Below are 20626 nucleotides of genomic sequence, written 5' to 3'. Positions count from 1 at the left end.
AACATGTAATTTACAACAGAAGAAGAAATTACTGAACATGAGAAGTAGTATAATGCCATGGATAAAGACTTGGACTCAGAGTCCAGAGGCATGGGCACTTTAAATATTTTTTTATATATTTGCAGTGATTTAAAAAACGTAACCTCAATTTTATTTGCTTTTGCATTTTAATAATTATACATTTAATTTGAATTTAATAATTCAAGGACAATTTCTCATAAATTTAATAATTTCTCAATTATTCATGGCTAATTCCTTGTTATCAGGTCAACAAATCCCCACGGCCACAGGCCCATCATAAGCCTTGGAAATAATTTGTTTTACTCAACCAGGCTTTGTGTGGAGGTATTCACTGCCAAGAAGTTTTGCCTATAAATGTCACAGCTAGAATCTATAACCTCATATGAAAACAAAAAAGGAAAAACATATGGAAATGCATTGGAACTTTGTCTCAATTGTGCTTAAGCTAAACTTCCTCCATTTTTAGCTGGCAACGTCTATTGAATTTGTGGTAATTTTGTTAAAAGTTAAAACCAGTCTTTTTAATGATTTTACTCTAAGTTTTGAAACTACCAAGTTAGTTACAGCTTTCATATCAAAAGGACATTATTTTGGGCTATTTCTTTTCCAATATCCTGCAATATTTTCTTTTGTGGACTGATTCCATGCTGACAGAAAACAACTTAAAACTAATGAACGTACCTTGAAACCTTCATTGTGTAATTGTTCAGCCACACCAAGGAATCTTGGCCGGAATGATTGCTGAAAAGGAATTTCACAAAATTCACTTTCTGGATATACATGTTCTTCATTTAGTCATATACAACATGGTATTTCCATACAACATCTTAAAAGACAATGCCACCTGCTTCCAGATGCTTTATATTCAAAAATGACACGTTTTATCCTTTTATCCTTCTATGGTGAGTATGAGTTTTAGCTATATCCCAATGTCAATGAAATTCCATCCACATTATCTTGATCTCCGCTTTTCACCTTGTTTTTAACTCCCTTTATTCTCTATTTAATCCACTTGGTCTTTGTAAGTTCACATTCACCCCAGTTCTACAAGGACCCTTTTCCTCGTCAGGGAGGACTTAAAAGACAAGTGGGTTAGGAGCCAGTACCAAGTCAGGCTAGCTGTTTTACCTATTCGACCTGCTCTTCTTCTTCTTCTTCTTCTTTTTTTTTTTTTTTTTTTGAGACGGAGTCTCGCTCTGCCGCCCAGGCTGGAGTGCAATGGCCGGATCTCGGCTCACTGCAACCTCCGCCTCCCGGGTTCAAGCGATTCTCCTGCCTCAGACTCCCGAGTAGCGGGGATTACAGGCATCCACCACCAGGCCCAGCTAATTTTGTATTTTTAGTAGACGGGGTGTTTCCATGTTGGTCAAGCTGCTCTCAAATGCCCGACCTCACGTGATCCGCCTGCCTTGGCCTCCCAAAGTGCTGGGATTACAGGCATGAGCCACTGCGCCCGGCCTCAACCTGCTCTTATTTCTAAATTCTAATTGTGTACTGCTCTTCAATAACTAGGCCATTTTCCTACTAGCTCATGTACAAGTCCCTGCAATAATTCAATCATTGGAACTTATTTTTTCATTTACTAGGAGGCAATAAAAAGTTGTAGCTAAAGTATGAGCTCTAAAGTCAGTTAGCTGCATTTCAAATCTTGACTTTCACCATTCACTAGTGGTGTGTGCTTCAAAATGTTAATGACTTTGGCCTTCATTTCTTCATTTCTAAAACAGTGATGATAATAGTAGTATTTCTACTTTTTGAGGCTCCACACCTTATTAAACTGTGTGACCTTGAACATCTCACTTAACAACTCTACGATGCAGTTTCCTCATCTGTTACACAGGAATAGTGACAGTTCTTACATTAGTATGAGTGTTCAATAAACTAATTTAGAAGTAAGCACTACATAAGTGTTAGTACTATAATTTCTCACAGTTATTTGCCTGTTAATAGTTCTTAATAAATATTAATATAATTAAAATAATTGTTTTTTCAGCCCCCCTAAAGACTAGATTCCTGCCCTTACATCCAAGTTTCCAAGCATGGGTTCCTCTACCGACGATTACACTTACAACCCAAACCGACTGCCCCCTCATTTATATGCATTTCATTTCCACACAGGCTTCTCTAATGCTCCATCTCACTGTTCAGATATTTTCCTACAGTCCATTGCTGTGTCCTTCCTAGGAATCCAGGTGGACCTGTCTAGTGTCCAACCCTACCTTCCCTGGATTCCTGACCATTACCATCAGGGGTTCCCTAGTTCTGAATATACTTTCTGTGATCAAGAGCTAGTGCTTGCAAGATAGTGGTCAGAATGAAAGAAAACAACACCAGGTGACCTACCCAAAAATCAAACCCTGACCTTGACTTCATTAACATGAGTGTCTGAGTAACTGAGCTGGCATATTTAAAATCATATACTGTTAAAAACATATCCATTCTTCTTTAAATAGGAACATTCTTGTTGGTTTCCCTTGTAAAAAGGTTTTAAACAGATGACATAAGCTGGTTACTTCAGCAAATGTCTTGTAATCTGTTTATAAACCATATTAGCGATGGCTGGAAAAAATCAAATGATCTTATTTCAGAGTCAGAAACCAAGAACTGTGACAATAAAACACATATGATCCTTGCACAATTTTGATAATGTTTAGCCCATAACACCCTCTAATATTTACTTGCAGAGGCTTTCTGAGCACAGATCTAAATCCTAAGAAAAGACCCCAAAGACTATGTTCAAATATAAAATTCTTTCAGATTCTGGCCCTCTCAATCCCAGAACTGCAGTTTTATAAGAGGAAACTATTGGCAAAAGAAAAGATAAATGCAACTGGATGAATTTCAGCTGAGGCAGGCTCAGGGGTTATTCATGACTGCCTTATAGAACATGAATTGTAACCATGCCCAGGACGGTAGCTTTTCATTTCCACTTAGGGCCAAACAGAAAAAATGAGCTTAGATGCAAGAAGCTCATGGTTAGACATAAAAAAAAAAAAAGTAAAAAATTAAATAACTCTTAGTGACATCAAGACAATTGGTTAGACAGAAGAATAAGATAATTCAAGTTTGATTCTCCTCAGAAAAGTCAAAGGGCTAAATTTGATGGCATATAAAATTTTTTTCATGTTTTAAGATTCCTTGGTATATAACAAATATATATATGAAATGTCTATATATGAAATGTCCAAAATGAACTTCTGAAATGTTGTTAAATTCCCCTAATATGGAACATTACGTTGTGACCCTCTGCTAAACACAGAATAGACTTCAGTAAGTACCAAATCACATTAGAAGGCTTAGCATAATGATCTCCAACACTTACTACTTGATACATTAATCATGCACTCAACTTTTCTCAATCTTTTATACTTTCCCCTAGCAAAAATTCCCTGATAACATGTTTGACAATAATAAGTGCTAACATAACTTTTATCTAGGTTTCTAAAGTACCATTGCTCAAGTAGAGTGGTTCTCAAATTGTGGTCCCTGGGAGAGCAGCATCAGCATTACCTGGGAATTTATTAAAAATATGAAAATTTGAACCCCACCCCAGACCTATTGAATCAGGAACTCTGGGAGTGCATCCTAGCCATTTGTTGTTTTACAAACCCTCCAGGTGATTTTGATGCATACTTAAGTTTAAGAAAGGGGGGAATAGGAGATAGGAAGACTATCCTCCACTCATTGTGTAATATGAGGTCAAGATTGCATGAACCTTGGCTAAAATCACCATGAAAAACATTAAGGGAGCAGTATTAGAATGTAATTTTTTTTTTTTGCCATTTTAAAGTAAAATAAGTCAGCAAGTCCTCTAAGACCTGCAGACACCAGGCAGAACCTCATTATGGAGCTGTTTCAGTGTTGTCCCCCACGTGGAAAAGATAAATATCCAACATGACAGTATTGACAGTTCCCAGCCAGGGAACCACTCTACCTTCTGGTCTGGGTGTTGGCTTCCATAGGCACATTATAAACTTCTATCAAACATGTATTGAACACTTGTGACACATAAAACAGCCTCTCTACAAAAAGAAATTACAGCTGTCAGCTTGCATCTGAGCAGCCTCAGATTTAAAGGCTGATTGAAAATACCTGTGTAAGAAACCATTTGTTACTAAAGGTGAAAAGTACAAGCTGATTTATTTTCTTGGAAATGTTTATAAAGAAGACAGTCCTTTAAAAGGGAAAAATGTATATATATTTCCTCCAATGATCATTTTCACATTTATCCAATGCCTGGCTACAGAAAAGAAAGCCAAGTTAATACTATGTGATGCCTGTGGATTCTCCGGGGACCTCGGGATTGGCAACTCTATGGTTGTTCCTAATGATTCCATATTAAAGATAAAAGGTTATTCATGCCACTTGGAGTTGTCTTTTCAGATAAAATGCTTGCTTTGTGTTTCTGAGCGATGCTGAAGCGCAGATGTCAGATTGGTGCTTGCCACTCCACAAGCATCACTGAATAGCCCAATCAGAGAGGAAAACACTGAGTGCTCTTGATCTACTCTAGAGTAAATCATTTATTGTTAAAGGGTCTTCCAGAAAACTTCAAAACAAGGCAGATTGCCTATTCACGGCCACTAAAAATAAATCCTAATGCAATGAAAGGTGGCTAGAAATATTACAGGAAAATCAAAGATGATTTTTGTTGCCACATAAACCTCTATTATGCCTGTCTTATGTTAGAAATGCCTTGGTAGAGACATAGGGCATGTAATAGATTTACAAGAATCCTTTGACAAAATCTACATCTTGATTCTTTTATTCTAAGTCCTAGTTACAAGATTGATGTTATGAATATTTCAAACTTCCCAGGTACTTTGACCTATCGGATTTAACTTTGGAAGACCAGAAACGGAGAGTCGGTATGTGTTAAGGAGGAGGGTGGGAAATAGAAAAGAAATTTAAAAGTTAGAAAGACTGCCATATAAAAAGTTCTCTTGGAACTTCATAAGATAACTCACCTTCAACTAGATGCCTTCCATTGGATTTACTATCCCTAACCCCCATTTATATATTAGCAGTCCTTTTTTGTGCTACTTTCAGTTCTAACTTCAAATATCCAAAGTGTTTATACGAGTTCTTCTGACCAAGTGGGATCACGTTAAATAAAATGTTTTTTAAAAGTACAATGTATCCTAAAATATGGAACCCTAATTACTTTATCTGCAATTTCTATAAAGCTGCAGTAAAAAGTTGAGATTAGATTTGGCCCCATTCTAAGAAGTAGTCCAGTAAGTTTTATAGCTATTAACTCTCTATTTAGTATATTCTGTCATGCTTTTTCAGTTTATTAGACTAAGCATTTTTAAAAAATCATTAATGAAAATTCTTCATGTACTAATGAAGAAACTATGCATTAGCTGATCAATTTTACCATGGCTGTAAATATTTTCATAAGTATAATTTTAAGTATTCTTTAAATACTTTTTAATATATTTTTAAATCTGTGTCCGTATGCTCTCATGTACAGAAAGTTCTTCTCAACAACTCATGTAGCTGCTAGAACATTTATTTATTTAAAAAGGAAAGCATTGAAAGGTAGACTTTCAATAGACAGCACTCACTTCTTTAAGAAAACATTATTTTTTCTAACAAACCCTTTTTTCCCCTACAAAGCAAAATTCTGTCCACTAATGCCAAAATTATGCAAATACTTCATAGGGATCAAATTAATTTTTGCTTCACATTTCCCTGCAGCACTAGAACCAAACAAGGCACAATTTTATACATCACTGCCTTCTTAAGCTGGCATTTTAAGATGTTAGCACTATTATGATTAGATGTGAAGATGTGGACTAAGGGCATGGTCTCCTCTGAATGCCCCCAGGTCTCACATTAAACTTTAAGCCATAACTGGAAGTTGGGCAAATATTCTCTTACTTGGGACTTAATAATACTTAATATCCATTTATAACATGATGAGTCTATCATATGGTGTGATTTGTCTCTAAACTGCCATTAAGCTTCACAATTGCAAGTCATCTTGTTAGCCTCTGCTCTAACTATTCACCATTGTCCTTCTGGTACCTTCATAAAGCAAAATCCCAAGTTAATCTTTGCAGAAACTTCTCCAAAGCCACTACCTGTATAGTCTCCAGAGTCTAATTTGCTAATATTAAGACACCCTAATGAGATGGAATCTAAAATAATCACCCACTGGCTTGAGAATACCTGGTACTGTTCTAATTATATTTTTATTGATTTTTATGTAGCCATGCAGAGTTTGAGCTTATTAAAAGCACAGCGGGGATATTATATAAGACCATTTGTTGTTTTTTTTATAGGAGCCAAGAATTACTAATCTCAAATAAAAATGAATGACCAGTTGGGAAGCCTCTAGTATTTTTTCAGGAAATTTATAAACAGGACAGTTTGTTCACACTTGCAATTAGTAATAGTAACAGAAGTAGTTCCAAATAGTAATAAAAAGCATTCCAAATAGTAATAGAAGTTTCTTATCATTTTGCCCTAAGATTTATATTTAACTTACATCAGTAAATTGATAATGCCTTTTTTTATTGCATAAAGATATCCATTTCACCCTACTTTGACCTAGAAGGCTTACCAATGAATAATATTTCAAGAACTTCCACAGTATACTATGAAATAAGCTGACTGTATTAGGCCCAGTAAATCACTACCCTTCAAAAATTTTCAATCTGGAGTGTTAAGTTGAGAAATTTTATTAAATAACGTCCATGTATTCAACTTCGAATCCTTGGCATTTGATAGTGATTGAAATGTGAAGGACTGAATGAATGAAAGGAAGGAAGGGGAGATGGTCAGGAGAGAACAGACATGATTTCAGTTTGAGAAATTTTGGATTTGAGATATTCAAGTGGAGGTATGCAGCAGATTGTTGGAAATATGGGATGGCTGAGGATGTAAATTTACAGGTGGTAGTTATAGATAGAAGAGTAGGTAATATAGACGTGGATAAGTTGGCAAGGGGGAAAATCAAGAGACAGAGAAATATCAAGAGAAACAAACAGAGGAAGTGAGACCCAACCTCATTATAATGCCTATGTTCAGGAACTAAGGATGAAGAGCTAAGAGGAAAACATATAGAAAAGACAAAACCAAAGAATAAGAGGTTCATTTTTTAAGGTACCCTGCATCCCATTTAGAACAAATATCCCTTCGCTAGAAACATTTTCTGTCTGTATTTTATTTTTGCATGGACTGATGCAACAGAAGGCAAAATCAAGAAGCAAATAGAGAACAAATGTCTCTTCTTCCTGTAAGTTGCCATAAATGGAAATGTAAAACAAATCTCCCTTTTTCTATACCACAATTAACATTCTACCCTGCTCTTCCCCACTTACCGTGTATGACCATGGGCAAGCACACAGCCACAAACCACTTACCTGGATGCCAATCAGGATGCCTTTCTGGGGTATCTTAAATCCTGTGGAAAGCATTGCCTTTAGGAAGGCTGTATGAATACCTTCACCAAAGCAAGCCACCTGTTTAGAATAAATAAAAAATTAAAATAGAGTATGCAAAGAATAGTCAACCCCTCCTACCAAAAATTAAAATTAAAATACACACACACACACACACACACACACATGCACAAATGGAAAGTACTTTACTCATAGACGCTTTCTGTAGATTTTATTAATGTTGCCCAAAGACCATGCAATCTGAATCCAGGGATTAAAAGGCTGGCCAGGGCAGATGTATCTTATGTTTTTAATTAAGCATAATGAATGAATAAGCAATTCTTTCTCTATCCAACAACACTCAATGGAGCAACATAACTGGATTCTACTGTGAGTTATTTGGATACAAATCACAGCTTCTGGTCCATAACGTGGTAAGTTTCCGAATGTTAATATGACTTACTGTTTAAATAACAGTATGTGTCATATATACTATGCAGCCGTGCATGAATTTACTGGTCAGTAGCTGAAATGCATAACTGCTGAATTGGTTTGGAGTCATTTCATAGAGCTTATGAGACAGCCTTCTGAGAAATTTAATAACTCCATGAAAACCTCAAAGGAACCTGTTTTTTTAAAAAAAAAATCATTTTTATAAAATGAACCAAAATATCCTGCTACTAGTCCTGAATACCACAGTCATATGAGGAAAAAACAATTCCAAACAAACTAATATATATAGTAATGTTAGAGTACACAGAAGTTTCATTTAGGTTTACGGTAATTGTGCTACAATATAACTACAAGTCAAATAGCCAATGTAATTATAGAATAAGTGGTATATTTGAACCTGATAGGAGTCAGTTCTGCCATGTATATCATCATTTGGCACAGGTACGGAACCACCATTAGAGTAAATACCACTGATGGCTAAATTCATTTCTTAAGCAAATTACCATTTCTGTGCAAGAAAAGTTCTTATGACTATAACCTTCAGTCGGTCACCAGTACGTGCAACTGCTGCTTTTCTCTCCACAGTGAACATTTTACTCAGTCAAGTACTGGGCAACTAACTTAAATAAGGTCAACCTAAGTTAATGAGTCTCAAATTCTACTGAAAAGAATTGGGTAATCCCATCATAAGTGCAGATGCTTCAACACAGACAAGGTTTTAAAAATTGTCTACAGAACCATAGAAAATATTTAAATGTGCCATTAAAGATTAGGACTAACATCCCCACTTTACCACTAGAAACATAAAATGTCCCTTACTTATATCAGTAGTTAGATGTTTAATCCTACAACAAGCCATTTGGACACTGAAAATGTCTCTTTGAAGCATAATTGAGATTTTACTAAGCTAGAATTCTGATTTCAGTAATAAAACAGACCTCGTAATATTTTACTTTATCACACTTGGAAATATGACCCTTTCAAATAATGGAAGAATTCTCTTTATACTTGAGAAACACATATAACGAAGGGGAGCTGAATTTCTCATTCTTTTCCTATTTTTATATTTCAATAACTCCCATAATGTATGTGTGGATGCAGAATGAACATAAGCACTGAAAACAAATTTGCCATGCTAAAGAAAACAGCATGGGCCGGGCGCGGTGGCTCATGTCTGTCGCGGGCGGATCACCTTAGGTCGGGAGTTTGAGACCAGCCTGACCCACATGGAGAAACCTCGTCTCTACTAAAAATACAAAATTAGCCAGGCATAGTGGCACATGCCTGTAATCCCAGCTACTCGGGAGGCGAGGCAGGAGAATCGCTTGAACCCAGGAGGCGGAGGTTACAGTGAACCCAGATCGCGCCACTGCACTCCAGCCTGGGCAACAAGAGCGAAACTCTGTTTCAAAAAAAGGGAAGAAAGAAAACAGTATTAGGGAAAATACATCTTTCTCTCTGATCTGAACAGTGGGCCAGCTAAATCAGCATTACTAGTAGTAGTGACCATGGGATCAAGAAGAACCTGAAGACTGTCTCCTTAAACCGACTGGAGATGTAACATTCATAGCGCCTTCATTTAAAAGTAAGGGGTTTTTGCCCTTAAATTAAAAGAAGCAACAAAGAGGCAAATAGTTCCCTTTCTAAGAGTCGAAATACAAACCGGACAGCCATTTATTCCTGACTGCCTGCCTTCTTGTTTCACTTGGTTTCTCACCACAAATCTTGCTTGTAACCAAGCAACCATATAAAACATCACATACTCTGTTGCAATTAAGTATCTTCTCCTTTTAGGTTTTCCTTAATACCAAGAGGAAACAATGATTGCTTCCAGTCTGATATTGCCACTCGGATGTGCACTGATGAGAATCTGAAGGTTGTATCTAGTAAGTCTGTCAAGGGCTAGGTGATTCACAAAATGTCCTGACACTGACATGGAGAGAACTTTCTAGAATCTGACAGCTCTTTATAAGAAACACATTTCACAATCCTAAAGAAACCTTCAGCTGACACAGCCTCAACACAAGTGAAGAGGGACATCCAGTGGCCAATTCCATTATAGTTTTTAGATAATCCCCAGGAGGTTAAAAGTAGTCCTGAAATTTTGTATGTATCTGCAGATTCCACAATGTTTAGGTCTATGATCTTTACAATGCTGTAATTCTCCACATTACTAGTAAAAATCAAATGATCTAATTTAATGGCAGCGAGGCAGGGAATGAGGTGCTGTTACAGAGAGACCTGAGAACCTTTAATAAAAAGACATAGACGATACTTACTTGGATGTCTAGATAAATACTTGGAAGATGTTCTCATGTGAAAATGAATTAGGAACATGTGTATTATATTCCCATGTTAAAATATAAATAAGAATTTAGACCCTATTCCAAATAGAAGTAAAATATTTTTCAAATTCAAAATTCATAAGCCCTTTGAGTCTTACTCTGATGGCAGAAGTTTTTATTCCCTTTATTTTACTGTATTCAAATCGTAAAACCTTAGATTTCAAAGTAGATTTAATGAACGCTTCCATGGATAGTTAACTAGTTACCTCTCCAGTGGAAGCCATTTCACATCTCAGAATGGGGTCAGCATCCCTCAACCGGGGCCAGGAAAACATGGGAGCCTGTCGGAAAAAAAACAGGGAGAAAAATTATGTGAGGGAAAAGCAGAAAATGAATAAGAGAGGATAAATATATTTAGCGAATCATCTCTCACAGGGTTCACTTAGGCTACAGTAGACATGTAAAAAATCTCTTGGGTCCAAGCATCTGACTTGAAAAATAGCTTTAAAACTCCATTCCAAGAATTTCTTGAGCTCTTGGCCAAAACTTTAGGTTAAATAATCACAAATTAATTCTGTAAATAGGGCCCCTGAGACCAGTCGGGACCAGGGTTTCTAATCTGGCCCGTGCATATTCCTATTGGAATGATTTCAAAGTCCACTGGGCATTGGTCTCTCCAGACAGAGTTCAAACACATTTTTTCTCTTTGATGGGCTTTGGAAACATTCCTCTTCTTGTTCTGATCATTTGAACTTGCAACAAGCCACCTTGCCAGCAATGGCTGTCTGTAAGCCAGCTTCTGAGACATTAAACTGTTGTTGACACCTCTTAAAAGCTTTGAAAAACATTCTGCTTGGAAACACTTTTGTTCAGAACATTCATATGAACTAGAATATAGGAGCGCCTCCTTTTCATTTATTTTGCTGATGCAATTCATGAAGAACCAAGTTTCCGTTTCTTGCTATATGTCCACTTATCTGGTACATGGAGGAATTTTATCAATTTCTCCATCGATTCTGGCACCCAATCTAAATTATGATGGGAATTCTAGCTTGGGAGTCATTTCACTGGATCATCTTGCTCAAGTTACATATTTCTGCACTTCAGCTTCCCTATTTCCCCATCTGTTGATACCCACTAGCCTCACTAGGCTATTAAGATTGACAATGAATAAGTAATTTGAAAAAACTTAAGATTTATATACAATGCTAACTAGGGAATGAGTAAGCTGGAAGACACAGTGCATTTAAAAAATGCGTATCTACCTGTAATCCCAGTACTTTGGGAGGCTGAGGCAGGTGGATTACCAGAGTTCAGGAGTTTAAGACCAGCCTTGCCAAAATGGCAAAACCCCATCTCTACTAAAAATATAAAAATTAGCTAGTTGTGGTGGCATGTGCCTGTAATCCCAGTTACTTAGGGGGCTGAGGAGAGAGAATCACTTGAACCTGGAAGGTAGAGGTTGCAGTGAGCTGAGATCATGGCACTGCACTCCAGCCAGGGTGACAGAGTGAGACTCCATCTCAAAACAAAACCAAAAAAAAAAAATGCGTATCTATCCATCAATATTATTTTTAGTTAAAAATTCATTTAGCAATTTACTAAAAGAAATAAGCATACTCCTATAACTATGAATAAAGAAACATGAACTTAAAATCCATATATAGAATCTCCAGTGAAAAAAAAAATTTTCTCTATTTTTCTACTAAAAGATTTAATGATATATTTGTGTCATAGTCTCCAGGAATAAAATGCCACCCCTCCTCCCAACATAAAAAATCATATTCTATCTCAATGCACTATAAAATTCAAGGCATCCTACATTATCAGCTTAAGCAAGATTAATACAGATTTTTAAATGCACAGCTTCAACTTAAAGTTCCCATCATAAAAATCAAAAGTCCAAGTCTGAGCTGTAACACAATTATGGCTGAGGTCACTAGCACATATAGGAACAGAAACCTTTTGAAAACATCAGAAATTTGTCAATTTTACATAAATATATCAATATTAATGTTACATAAATATTAATTTCATTGTGCTCTTCATCTATGTAATTCAAATACGTTTATATATCACCAATCCTTATTCCTGTCCAGCCAAGTAGTTAAAGGTCATAGTTCTGTGCACAATCATAATGGTGCAGCTAGAAGATCACAATGGCATTATTAAGGTATTACTTAAAATACACATACGTACTGGAAATTTGTGAACAAACTTTAAATTTTCCTGGTTACTCTTTATAAAGGTGTCATCAATTTCAACAACCTCACAGCACCATATACAGCAACAGCTGTCTCAGTTTTTCAAATGGAAAAATCATGCCACTGAAGAAAATATGTACTAAGCAAAGGTGGTCAATGTGGTAGGAATTTAGCCAACCCCCACAGGGTAACCCTCTTTACAAAGGTCATGTAAGACTGGGCACAATTAAAGCTTTATCCTAACAAAGTATGTCCTGGATTTCTATTTACCAGCTAAACTAGCATCATCATGTGTCAGCTGCATAAAAAGCTGATAATTCACTCAGTTACTTGGTTTTGAAGTTATGGAATTCTAGATGGTTTTTTAAAAATTTTTGAAATGTACAATAGTTCACATAAAGTTGCCTATAGTACAACTGCAGTACATTATCAAAAGGAAACATAAATCTCTAGTCCAACCCTTTAGTTAGAAGGTTTTAAAAGTAACAAGATTTTTGATGACAAATTGTTCCTTTAATTTCACTAGAACTCATAAAATGACTAATACATTTCAAAAATGACTAACATTTTTGAAAATGTTACCTTAATTGCAACATAGTCAGCAGGAATTATGGGATGGTCCAATGTTGGAAGAGGTTTCTCATCAACATTCTCTCCAATCATCACCTTGGTGGCCACATCAATGAAGTCAACCCCGAGAGTCTTGGAAACAAAGGGGAAGGATCGAGAAGCTCTCAAGTTACACTCAATCACCTGAAGAGATAAAATTCAAAATGAGAAAGAGGACATTGAGAGCCAGTAACAACAATATTAATATTCTCTCTACCACTGGTTTCCAGCTGTTATTAACTGGGGACCAGCTCTTGTTTTGCTAATCTTATCTCTTTTATCCTCACGGCTTGGATTTTTCCTGATACTTTCAGTCAGTATCTCTGAACTCTGACTTTTTTCATGCCTTTTTCCAAATTGCATTCCCATGCACTGCTGATGGATTTCGTTTAATGCAGAGCTCAAATAATGCCATACTCCTCCTGAAAACCTTCGCTGGATGTCCACTGGCATCAGATTAAAGTCTAATCCCTGAAGGGCTTCTGTCCTCTTGCTTCAATGCACCTCACTATCTTTATCTTATACTACTCTCCTGGACTCAATCTTACTTTCCTAGTTCATTCGTTTTACTCAGTAAAATCATCTGATTCAACTGAACTATTTACTATCTCCAAATATGCTCTTTTTTCACCTTTACAGATGATGTTCTATCTATATGTAATAATCTCTCTACCATCCTTAACTTGTCAAAATTCCAACCATTTTGCAAGATCCAGTTCACAATACAAAATCTACCCTGAAGTCTTTTATGATCTACTCCTAACCAAGCATAGGATGCTCAAATACATGTTCGTGCACACACACACTGGTGAATATGCCCTCTCTGCTCTATAAGTCCAATACCGTTTTATTTGTACATCCCCTCTAGCAACTATGATACTGTACTTTATAGTTTTCTACAAATTTATCTTCTTCCAAACCTTCACTAAATTACAGGATTTTTGAGAGCAGAGGCTTGCCTAATACTCTGGTGGTTTTGCAGCCACCATATGACTGCGAGTAGGAGGTAAATCAATGTTGGTTACTACTATGGTTTGGATGTGGTTTGGTCCCCATCAAAACTCGTATTGAAATTTGGTCGCCAATGTGGCCGTGATGGAAACTGGAGCCTAGTGGGAGGTTTTTGGGTCACAGGGGTGGATTTTTCATGAATAAATTAATGCTCTCCTGTTGGGGTGAGTTCTCAGTCTGGTAGGAGTAAATTAATTCTCGTAACAGTGGGCTGTTAAAAAGTATGGTTTCTTCAGTTTCTCTCCCTCACTTTCTCCCTCACCATCTGATTTCCCTTTCCACTCCCTTTCCACTCTCCACCATGAATGGAAGCAGCCTGAGACCCTTACCAGATGCAGCTTTCCAATCTTAGACTTTCTAGCCACCAGAATCATAAGCCAAGTAAACCCCTTTTCTCTGTAAGTTATACCCAGACTCAGGTATTCTGTTATAGCAACACAAAACAGACTAAGGCAGTTACCGATTAGCTAAACTAAGTAGACTAAATTAATTAGGACTAATCTAGTTCATTTATCTTTTTTTTTTTCTTTTTTTTTTTTTTTTCCGCAAATGGTATCATCTCTGGGTAAGGAGTAAAGGAGAATTTCAGTACATGTAATTTATGACTACTCTACACATTCAGTATATTTATGATAGTCTGTCTCACCGTATCCATCTATACTATACTGTAGGTGCCATACAGTGACCTTCCCAATGGATCAGTGTGCTTTACAAAGCTGTAACTGACTTATCAGTGCCACCAAGAGCCTGGGCCTTCAAATAAGGTAGACGTTATATGCTATGCATCATTCCACACTCAGACACAAACAGATCCAGGGGTCTCACTTGCTCTTTGGTGCTCACAGAGAAGATTACCAGATAGATGCAAACCAACATGAGTAACATAGTGGTGGTGTCCTCTCAGGCGCCTTGGCATTTCTTACCAAGACATCATTTCCTTTGACAAGAAATTGGACGTTGAATGGACCAGAGATGGCAAAAGCCTTTGCAATCTTCCGGGTAGCATCCTTCACCTAAATTAAAAAGGATAATCATATAGTGTGCTAAAGAGCATATCTTAGTTTTTGAAAACTTTCTAAAAGGCACAGTACCTTAAATTTGGATGTCTTTAATTTCTCTTTACAGAGAGCTATATATCTACATTAATAATTATAATGGAGGGCACTATTAGGCTTCTATTAACAAAATAATATGCAATAAATACACACCAAATAATAGGAAGGAAAAGAACAAATAATTTTACATGATTATCTCTCTGCCAAATTCCCCTATCTGCCTACAATTATATAACCTGGTTTTACATTGAGGGTTAAATGGAATCCTTTCAGTCTCATTGCTTTAGCACCAGAAACTGCAGTCCAACCTCTATATCAATGTAATGACCTACCTGCTGGGGAGGTACAGGCCCTGAAATTACGTGGTACTGCAAAGAGACTAGAGAGATTTCTTTTATGTTGCTTTTCCGTTGCCCTGGACTCTACAAGGTTAGATATTATGTTTGGAAGGAAACAGTGTTTCCCTGTAGGGAGGCCCTGCATGTCACATACAGGAATCCCTGTATTCAACCAGAGCCAGAATGTCCCTATGCCAAGAGGGGGCATTGATTACAAAAAGCAAGAGTTCCTCTCTCATTATGCTCACAAGAGTGGTTCAGCAATGTAATTGGGTATAAAAGGAAGTAGAGTCTATGACACGTTGAGCTCTGAGAGATTTCGAAAATCCTGAGTTCTGAGGATCATTTATCCTGACATGAGAAACTGCCGTACATTTGAGATCCAAGGACTTCTTTTCTTTTATGCTTCTGCTATTACAAAGTATCCTGCTACCTCTACCTTCTAGAACAAAGACCTTCAGAATCCAGCCCAATGTACAACCAGAGAGACGGGTCTGCCTGGATTCTGATGGCAGGGTCACTGGAAAAGCTCACTAAAAGGAGCTGATCTAATATACCTAAAGACTAATGGGACCACCTCAAAGGTCATTTAAGATGATAGGCTCTAAATGTACACCTAGCAGTGCGTATTGAGAACTAAGGCAGAGTCATTATTTTTGGGACGTTCTTTATAAGACTGGCTCTGAAAGACAGCTCAAATGAGATATCAGAAAGTGCTGTTTGGAGGTGAAATCAAGGGTGAGGAGGGAAAACATAGATTCCAGAAAGTTCTCAAGTGACTGGTCCACACCTGTTTCCCCACTCCTAACTGAGAAGCATTGCTTCAGATGCTGCTCACCTGTGTGTGGCCCTGAAACATTAGAATCACCGGGAGCAGTTCTCTATCATCCCCAGACTAGCAGCGATAGCGTCACCTTAGGACTTGTGAAAAATGCAAATTCTGGGGCCTGATCCAGAAATATGAAATCAGAAACTGGGGGATGGAGTCCAGCAGTGTGTTTAACAAGCTCTCCAGGTGTCTGTGATGCACATTCAAGTTTGACCACCCCTGTACTCGCATACAACCAAAGGGGCTCAAAAGGACAGTGAAGAAAATTGTTATCTTTAGAATACCCAGGTGACTCAGAGCAAGGAAGTTAGCCTCATCATTAAATTTAACCTGCAGCATATCTTACATTGCTATCTAGCTTTAAAAAATCATAATAATTAGGTGGTTTTTTTTCCCTCACTGTTGCCTTTTCCCTTCCACTTTTATTTATAAATGACCTTTTCAATGGCCCCTTGGCTGATGGTTTGTGTGGGCAGCATCAGAGTGGCATCTCCCGAGTGGACACCTGCATCTTCAACATGTTCGGAGATGGCATGAGAGATAACCTGGCCAAAAAAAAGAAAAGTATTTTAGAAAGAGTTTTCAGGTACCTCCTTCAAGAATGCTACACCCTCATCCTCCCCTTTGGTCCTAACAGATGCACTGAGCATGGACCAGTTCCCTTGCTGCATTCCTGATGAGAGCAGTAGAAAGTGCTGCCTCCTTGTGCAGTAACAGATTGCCTCTAGAGGCAGCTAAGAGTGGCTGAGAGCCTACCTCCCTCATCCACTGATTAGCATTGGTATAAGTAATAGGAAAAGAGTAAAACTAAACAAATTCATATTGACGTTTAAGAATGGGATAGGAAACTAAAGCATTTGAAAAGCACTGAAAATATCTTCATCTTTTAAGCACTGGGAAAGAAAAGAAGGTGGGAGAGCTCAATATCTATCTAGGTAAATGGCACAACTTAGGTGGACTAAAAATAAGTCTCAAAGATCTCATCAAAAGATCATTAAATGGAAGTTTGAAAGAGGAAGGAGTTGAAAGGAAAATATTTTAGTCCTTTTTTAGAAGTAAGGAAACAAAAGCAATGTAATAATAAATAACCCAGGTTCATGTGACTGGTATGTGACTGCGTGAGGATTTTGAATCTTATGTGTCAGATTCCAAAGTCTATGGTCTCAATCACTATAACCCATGTGTTAATAATATGTGTGTCCTTGGGAAATGGCGAAGCTGAGAGTAAGGGAAAATAATTGGGTGGGTATAAAAGACTTAAGCAAATCTCTTATGTAATTTATTTATCAGATTTATAAACGTCTTAAAACAGAGTGACATTTGAGTTTCTATCCTTCTATTCTGTGACCTGGGCAAAGTGCTTTACTTGCTTAGCCTTGGTTTATGATAAGATAGGAATAACCTGCTCATAGCATGTTGGTAAGGATAAAAGAGACCACATATAAGTAAGAGCTCATTTTTTACAAGAGCTTACTTATAAAATAATAAGAGCTCATTTTTGGTGAGGTGTCTAGAAAAGGGGAGGCATTCACCCCACCGAGCTCAGCAACAATCATAATATACCTGCAGTTCTATGTCCATTTCTTAGCATGGCAATTTAAAAACTATGTGAATAACCTGGAACATTTCCAAAACAGGGAGTACAGGACGATGTGCAATAGTTGATATCTGAGAAAACCTTAGGGAAAGCATGTATCCTGGCAACCTAGAGCCAAATAAAGACAACAGACCAGCCTTATTTTACTAGTACAGTATTTGAAAAAGTACAAATGTCTCCAGGCCAGTCTTACATTCTCCACTTCCATATATAGGTATCACATTCCTCTTATTTTATATCTCAACCTTCAAATACTTAAGATGTTGAAAAGGAAAGAGATAAAGTTTTTGCTCTGAAACTCAGAAAACCAGGGATAAGAGTCCCAAGGAAACAGGACTTAGTTCAAGATAAAGAATACCTGAGATGTCAAAAAAAAAGTGACCACAATATGTAATCCTACAATGTGTTGTGCTTTGTATCACCAAAGTGCTTAAAAGAAAACATATGACCACCTTCCAGGGATGCTGTAAAGAAAATTTCGGACTTGGAGGGTGGAGGGCTGGAATAAATTCTCTCTAAGGGTGTTTCAACTCAAGATTATGTGATTCTGTTGTAAGTACATACCATTACCATTTTTATTAACAAGATCTACTCTGAACTGCTAATCTGGAAGGAAAAGAAGAAAAGATTTAACATCTTCAGTAGTGTTTTGAAGTATTTGCAAAGCAAAAGATGAACGCCAACTTCGTATTTTTCCTTAAAGCAAGTAAAATGGCATAGACTCCCTACAACATAACTTACTACATTTTAAGAGAAGTCGCAAATACATTATTAATACAACCATAAAACTAAAGTAAAACATTTTTCATACTTTCATTTCTCCTTGAAGTTGGAGGTATTCATTGTATTAGAAATACAAGATGTGATATGGTAAGCCAATTTCATATTATTATCCTTATCCACTTTGTTTGACTTTGCCTTTATTAACCCAATAAAAAGGGAGGAGGGTGGGAAATAAAGAAAGAAGAAAAAACAGGATTCAATTGGGAACTTCAGAAAGAAAAGTATTAGATGTTTTCATAATATCCATTGAAACATAAAAGGAAAGCTACAGACAAAAGAAAATGAGAGAGAAAATCTATTCAAAAGGAATGATGAGTACAGGATGATAATTACTTTTGAGTATCATCAGAGAAATTCTAACAGTATGAAACATAGAAAATGTTATACCCATGACACCTCAACTGAATTGTCACAGAATTTGATTTTTTTAACAGCTTCTCCACTATTACTGGAGACCTATTTTATAGATATCGTGAATTCTAACCTGTCAATATTTCAAGACTGTTAAAGAAAAAAAAAAATGATCAGAAGGCGGGAATGAAGGAGATGAGAATAAAGCACTTACCCTTCCATCTTTGCCAACAGCATCCATTTCTACTTCTCGGGCCCCTTCAATAAATTTCGTCAGCACCACTGGGTGCTCCTGTCATGAAGGAAAACAGAGGAGCAGAATATTTAGCTAACAGTATGTATATAGTGTCAATAAACCATGTATCTTAAGTATTATAAGTATCAGGGCAATACTTGCAAAACACTCAAGGTTGAACATACTACATAAACTCATTACCTAATCTGTGCTGTAAGAACAAGGTTGTTCTCTGCTTACAGTGAGGCAGAGGGTCTTTCTCCGACTTTGAGCGCTCAGCAATCTGACCATGAATCCTCAAGTATAGGCATCCAGGCCAATTAGAGAAAAGAGGGGACTAAGGAGGAAGCAGAATATGGCTTCTTTCTCTGCTACCAGAATCATGAATATTTCTCTACTTTATTATTATATAGTATTATTGGTTCAGAATATTTCTTTCTTTCTACCCTTATCTTTTCTGAGCACTACAACTCCCTAAATCAGATCTCTCTTTGAGAATTGTGGGAGAACTCAGAATGAGAGTTTCCTTTTGGTCTTACTCATCCTTTACCTCGAGTTGATTTGTCTTATGCCACTTCTAGAGTATGACATTTGGAACTGTAAAACCAAGTATTTTTATTTATTAATCTTAAAACATCCTTCCTTTCTTGGCTGTTTCAGACCCTTCTCATCCTGAAGTACTTCCCACACTCAGTTCCTCCAAGTTAGGGTTGGGATGCCCTCCACAACCTAACCCGCACTTGCTTTTCTCCAGACTAAATGAAGAGGTTGAGGGAAGATCTCCAGGATTTAGATATCTTCTCCTCTGTGCCATAGGCTAAAACAACCTGGGCCACTGTCTTTTTACCAGGCCTTGTATTCATTTGCTTCCATGAGTCTCTTCCCCACATGCATTCTATCTTTTCTCCTCAGCTTCATCTTTCAAATCTCAACTCACCCTTCAAGGCCTAGGTCATACGCCATCTCCTCCCTGAATCCTTCTCTGAATATCCCTTTTTCCTCTGAACACAAACCCCTTCTGACCACTATCATGAAATACAGCATTATACAAGGCTGGCCTTCTGAAAAAACACTTTCTTCCCTTGGTATCTGTAAACTACATTTTCGGGCTTCTTTCTTCAGCTCATTCATGGTTCTTTCTTCTCCTCTCTGCCTTAAATGCCAGTATTCCTCTGGTGTCTGTCTTAGCTGTTCCTTTTCTTCTATACTCTCTCCCTCAGTGATTGCTTTCATTTTCTAATCTTCAATTAAAATGATATGCTATTTATTTCAAAATCTATATTTACTTCTCTATCTCTAGCCGTGATCTTGGTACTCAATTCCAAACCTATTATAATAACCCTTGCCTTTAAATCATCTCCACTTGGATTCCTCACAGGCAGTTCATATTCAAAAGGTTAAAAAATAAATATATAATTCCTCCCTCTAGACTTTTCTCCTTCCTCAGTGTTCCCTATCTCAATA

General features: G+C 37.1%; 1 protein-coding gene across 3 annotated transcripts in view; it reads right to left on the bottom strand.

Annotated features, from left to right (window-relative positions):
* Positions 1-20626, bottom strand: part of CPS1 (carbamoyl-phosphate synthase 1) — a 191330-nt gene that overhangs the window by 3447 nt on the left and 167257 nt on the right. For all 3 annotated transcript variants that reach the window (XM_025405628.1, XM_025405627.1, XM_025405629.1), the window contains 7 exons: positions 19142-19219; positions 16634-16741; positions 14898-14987; positions 12937-13107; positions 10417-10491; positions 7395-7493; positions 703-762 (listed from right to left, as the gene is read on the bottom strand). In XM_025405628.1, coding sequence (XP_025261413.1) covers positions 703-762; positions 7395-7493; positions 10417-10491; positions 12937-13107; positions 14898-14987; positions 16634-16741; positions 19142-19219 — 681 coding nt within the window. The remainder of the gene's footprint in view (positions 1-702; positions 763-7394; positions 7494-10416; positions 10492-12936; positions 13108-14897; positions 14988-16633; positions 16742-19141; positions 19220-20626) is intronic.

Source organism: Theropithecus gelada, chromosome 12 (assembly GCF_003255815.1).
Source record: "Theropithecus gelada isolate Dixy chromosome 12, Tgel_1.0, whole genome shotgun sequence".
Taxonomy (NCBI): Eukaryota; Metazoa; Chordata; class Mammalia; order Primates; family Cercopithecidae; genus Theropithecus; species Theropithecus gelada.
The sequence above is the reverse complement of the archived record's forward strand: the minus strand, read 5'-3'. Positions and strand labels throughout refer to the sequence as shown.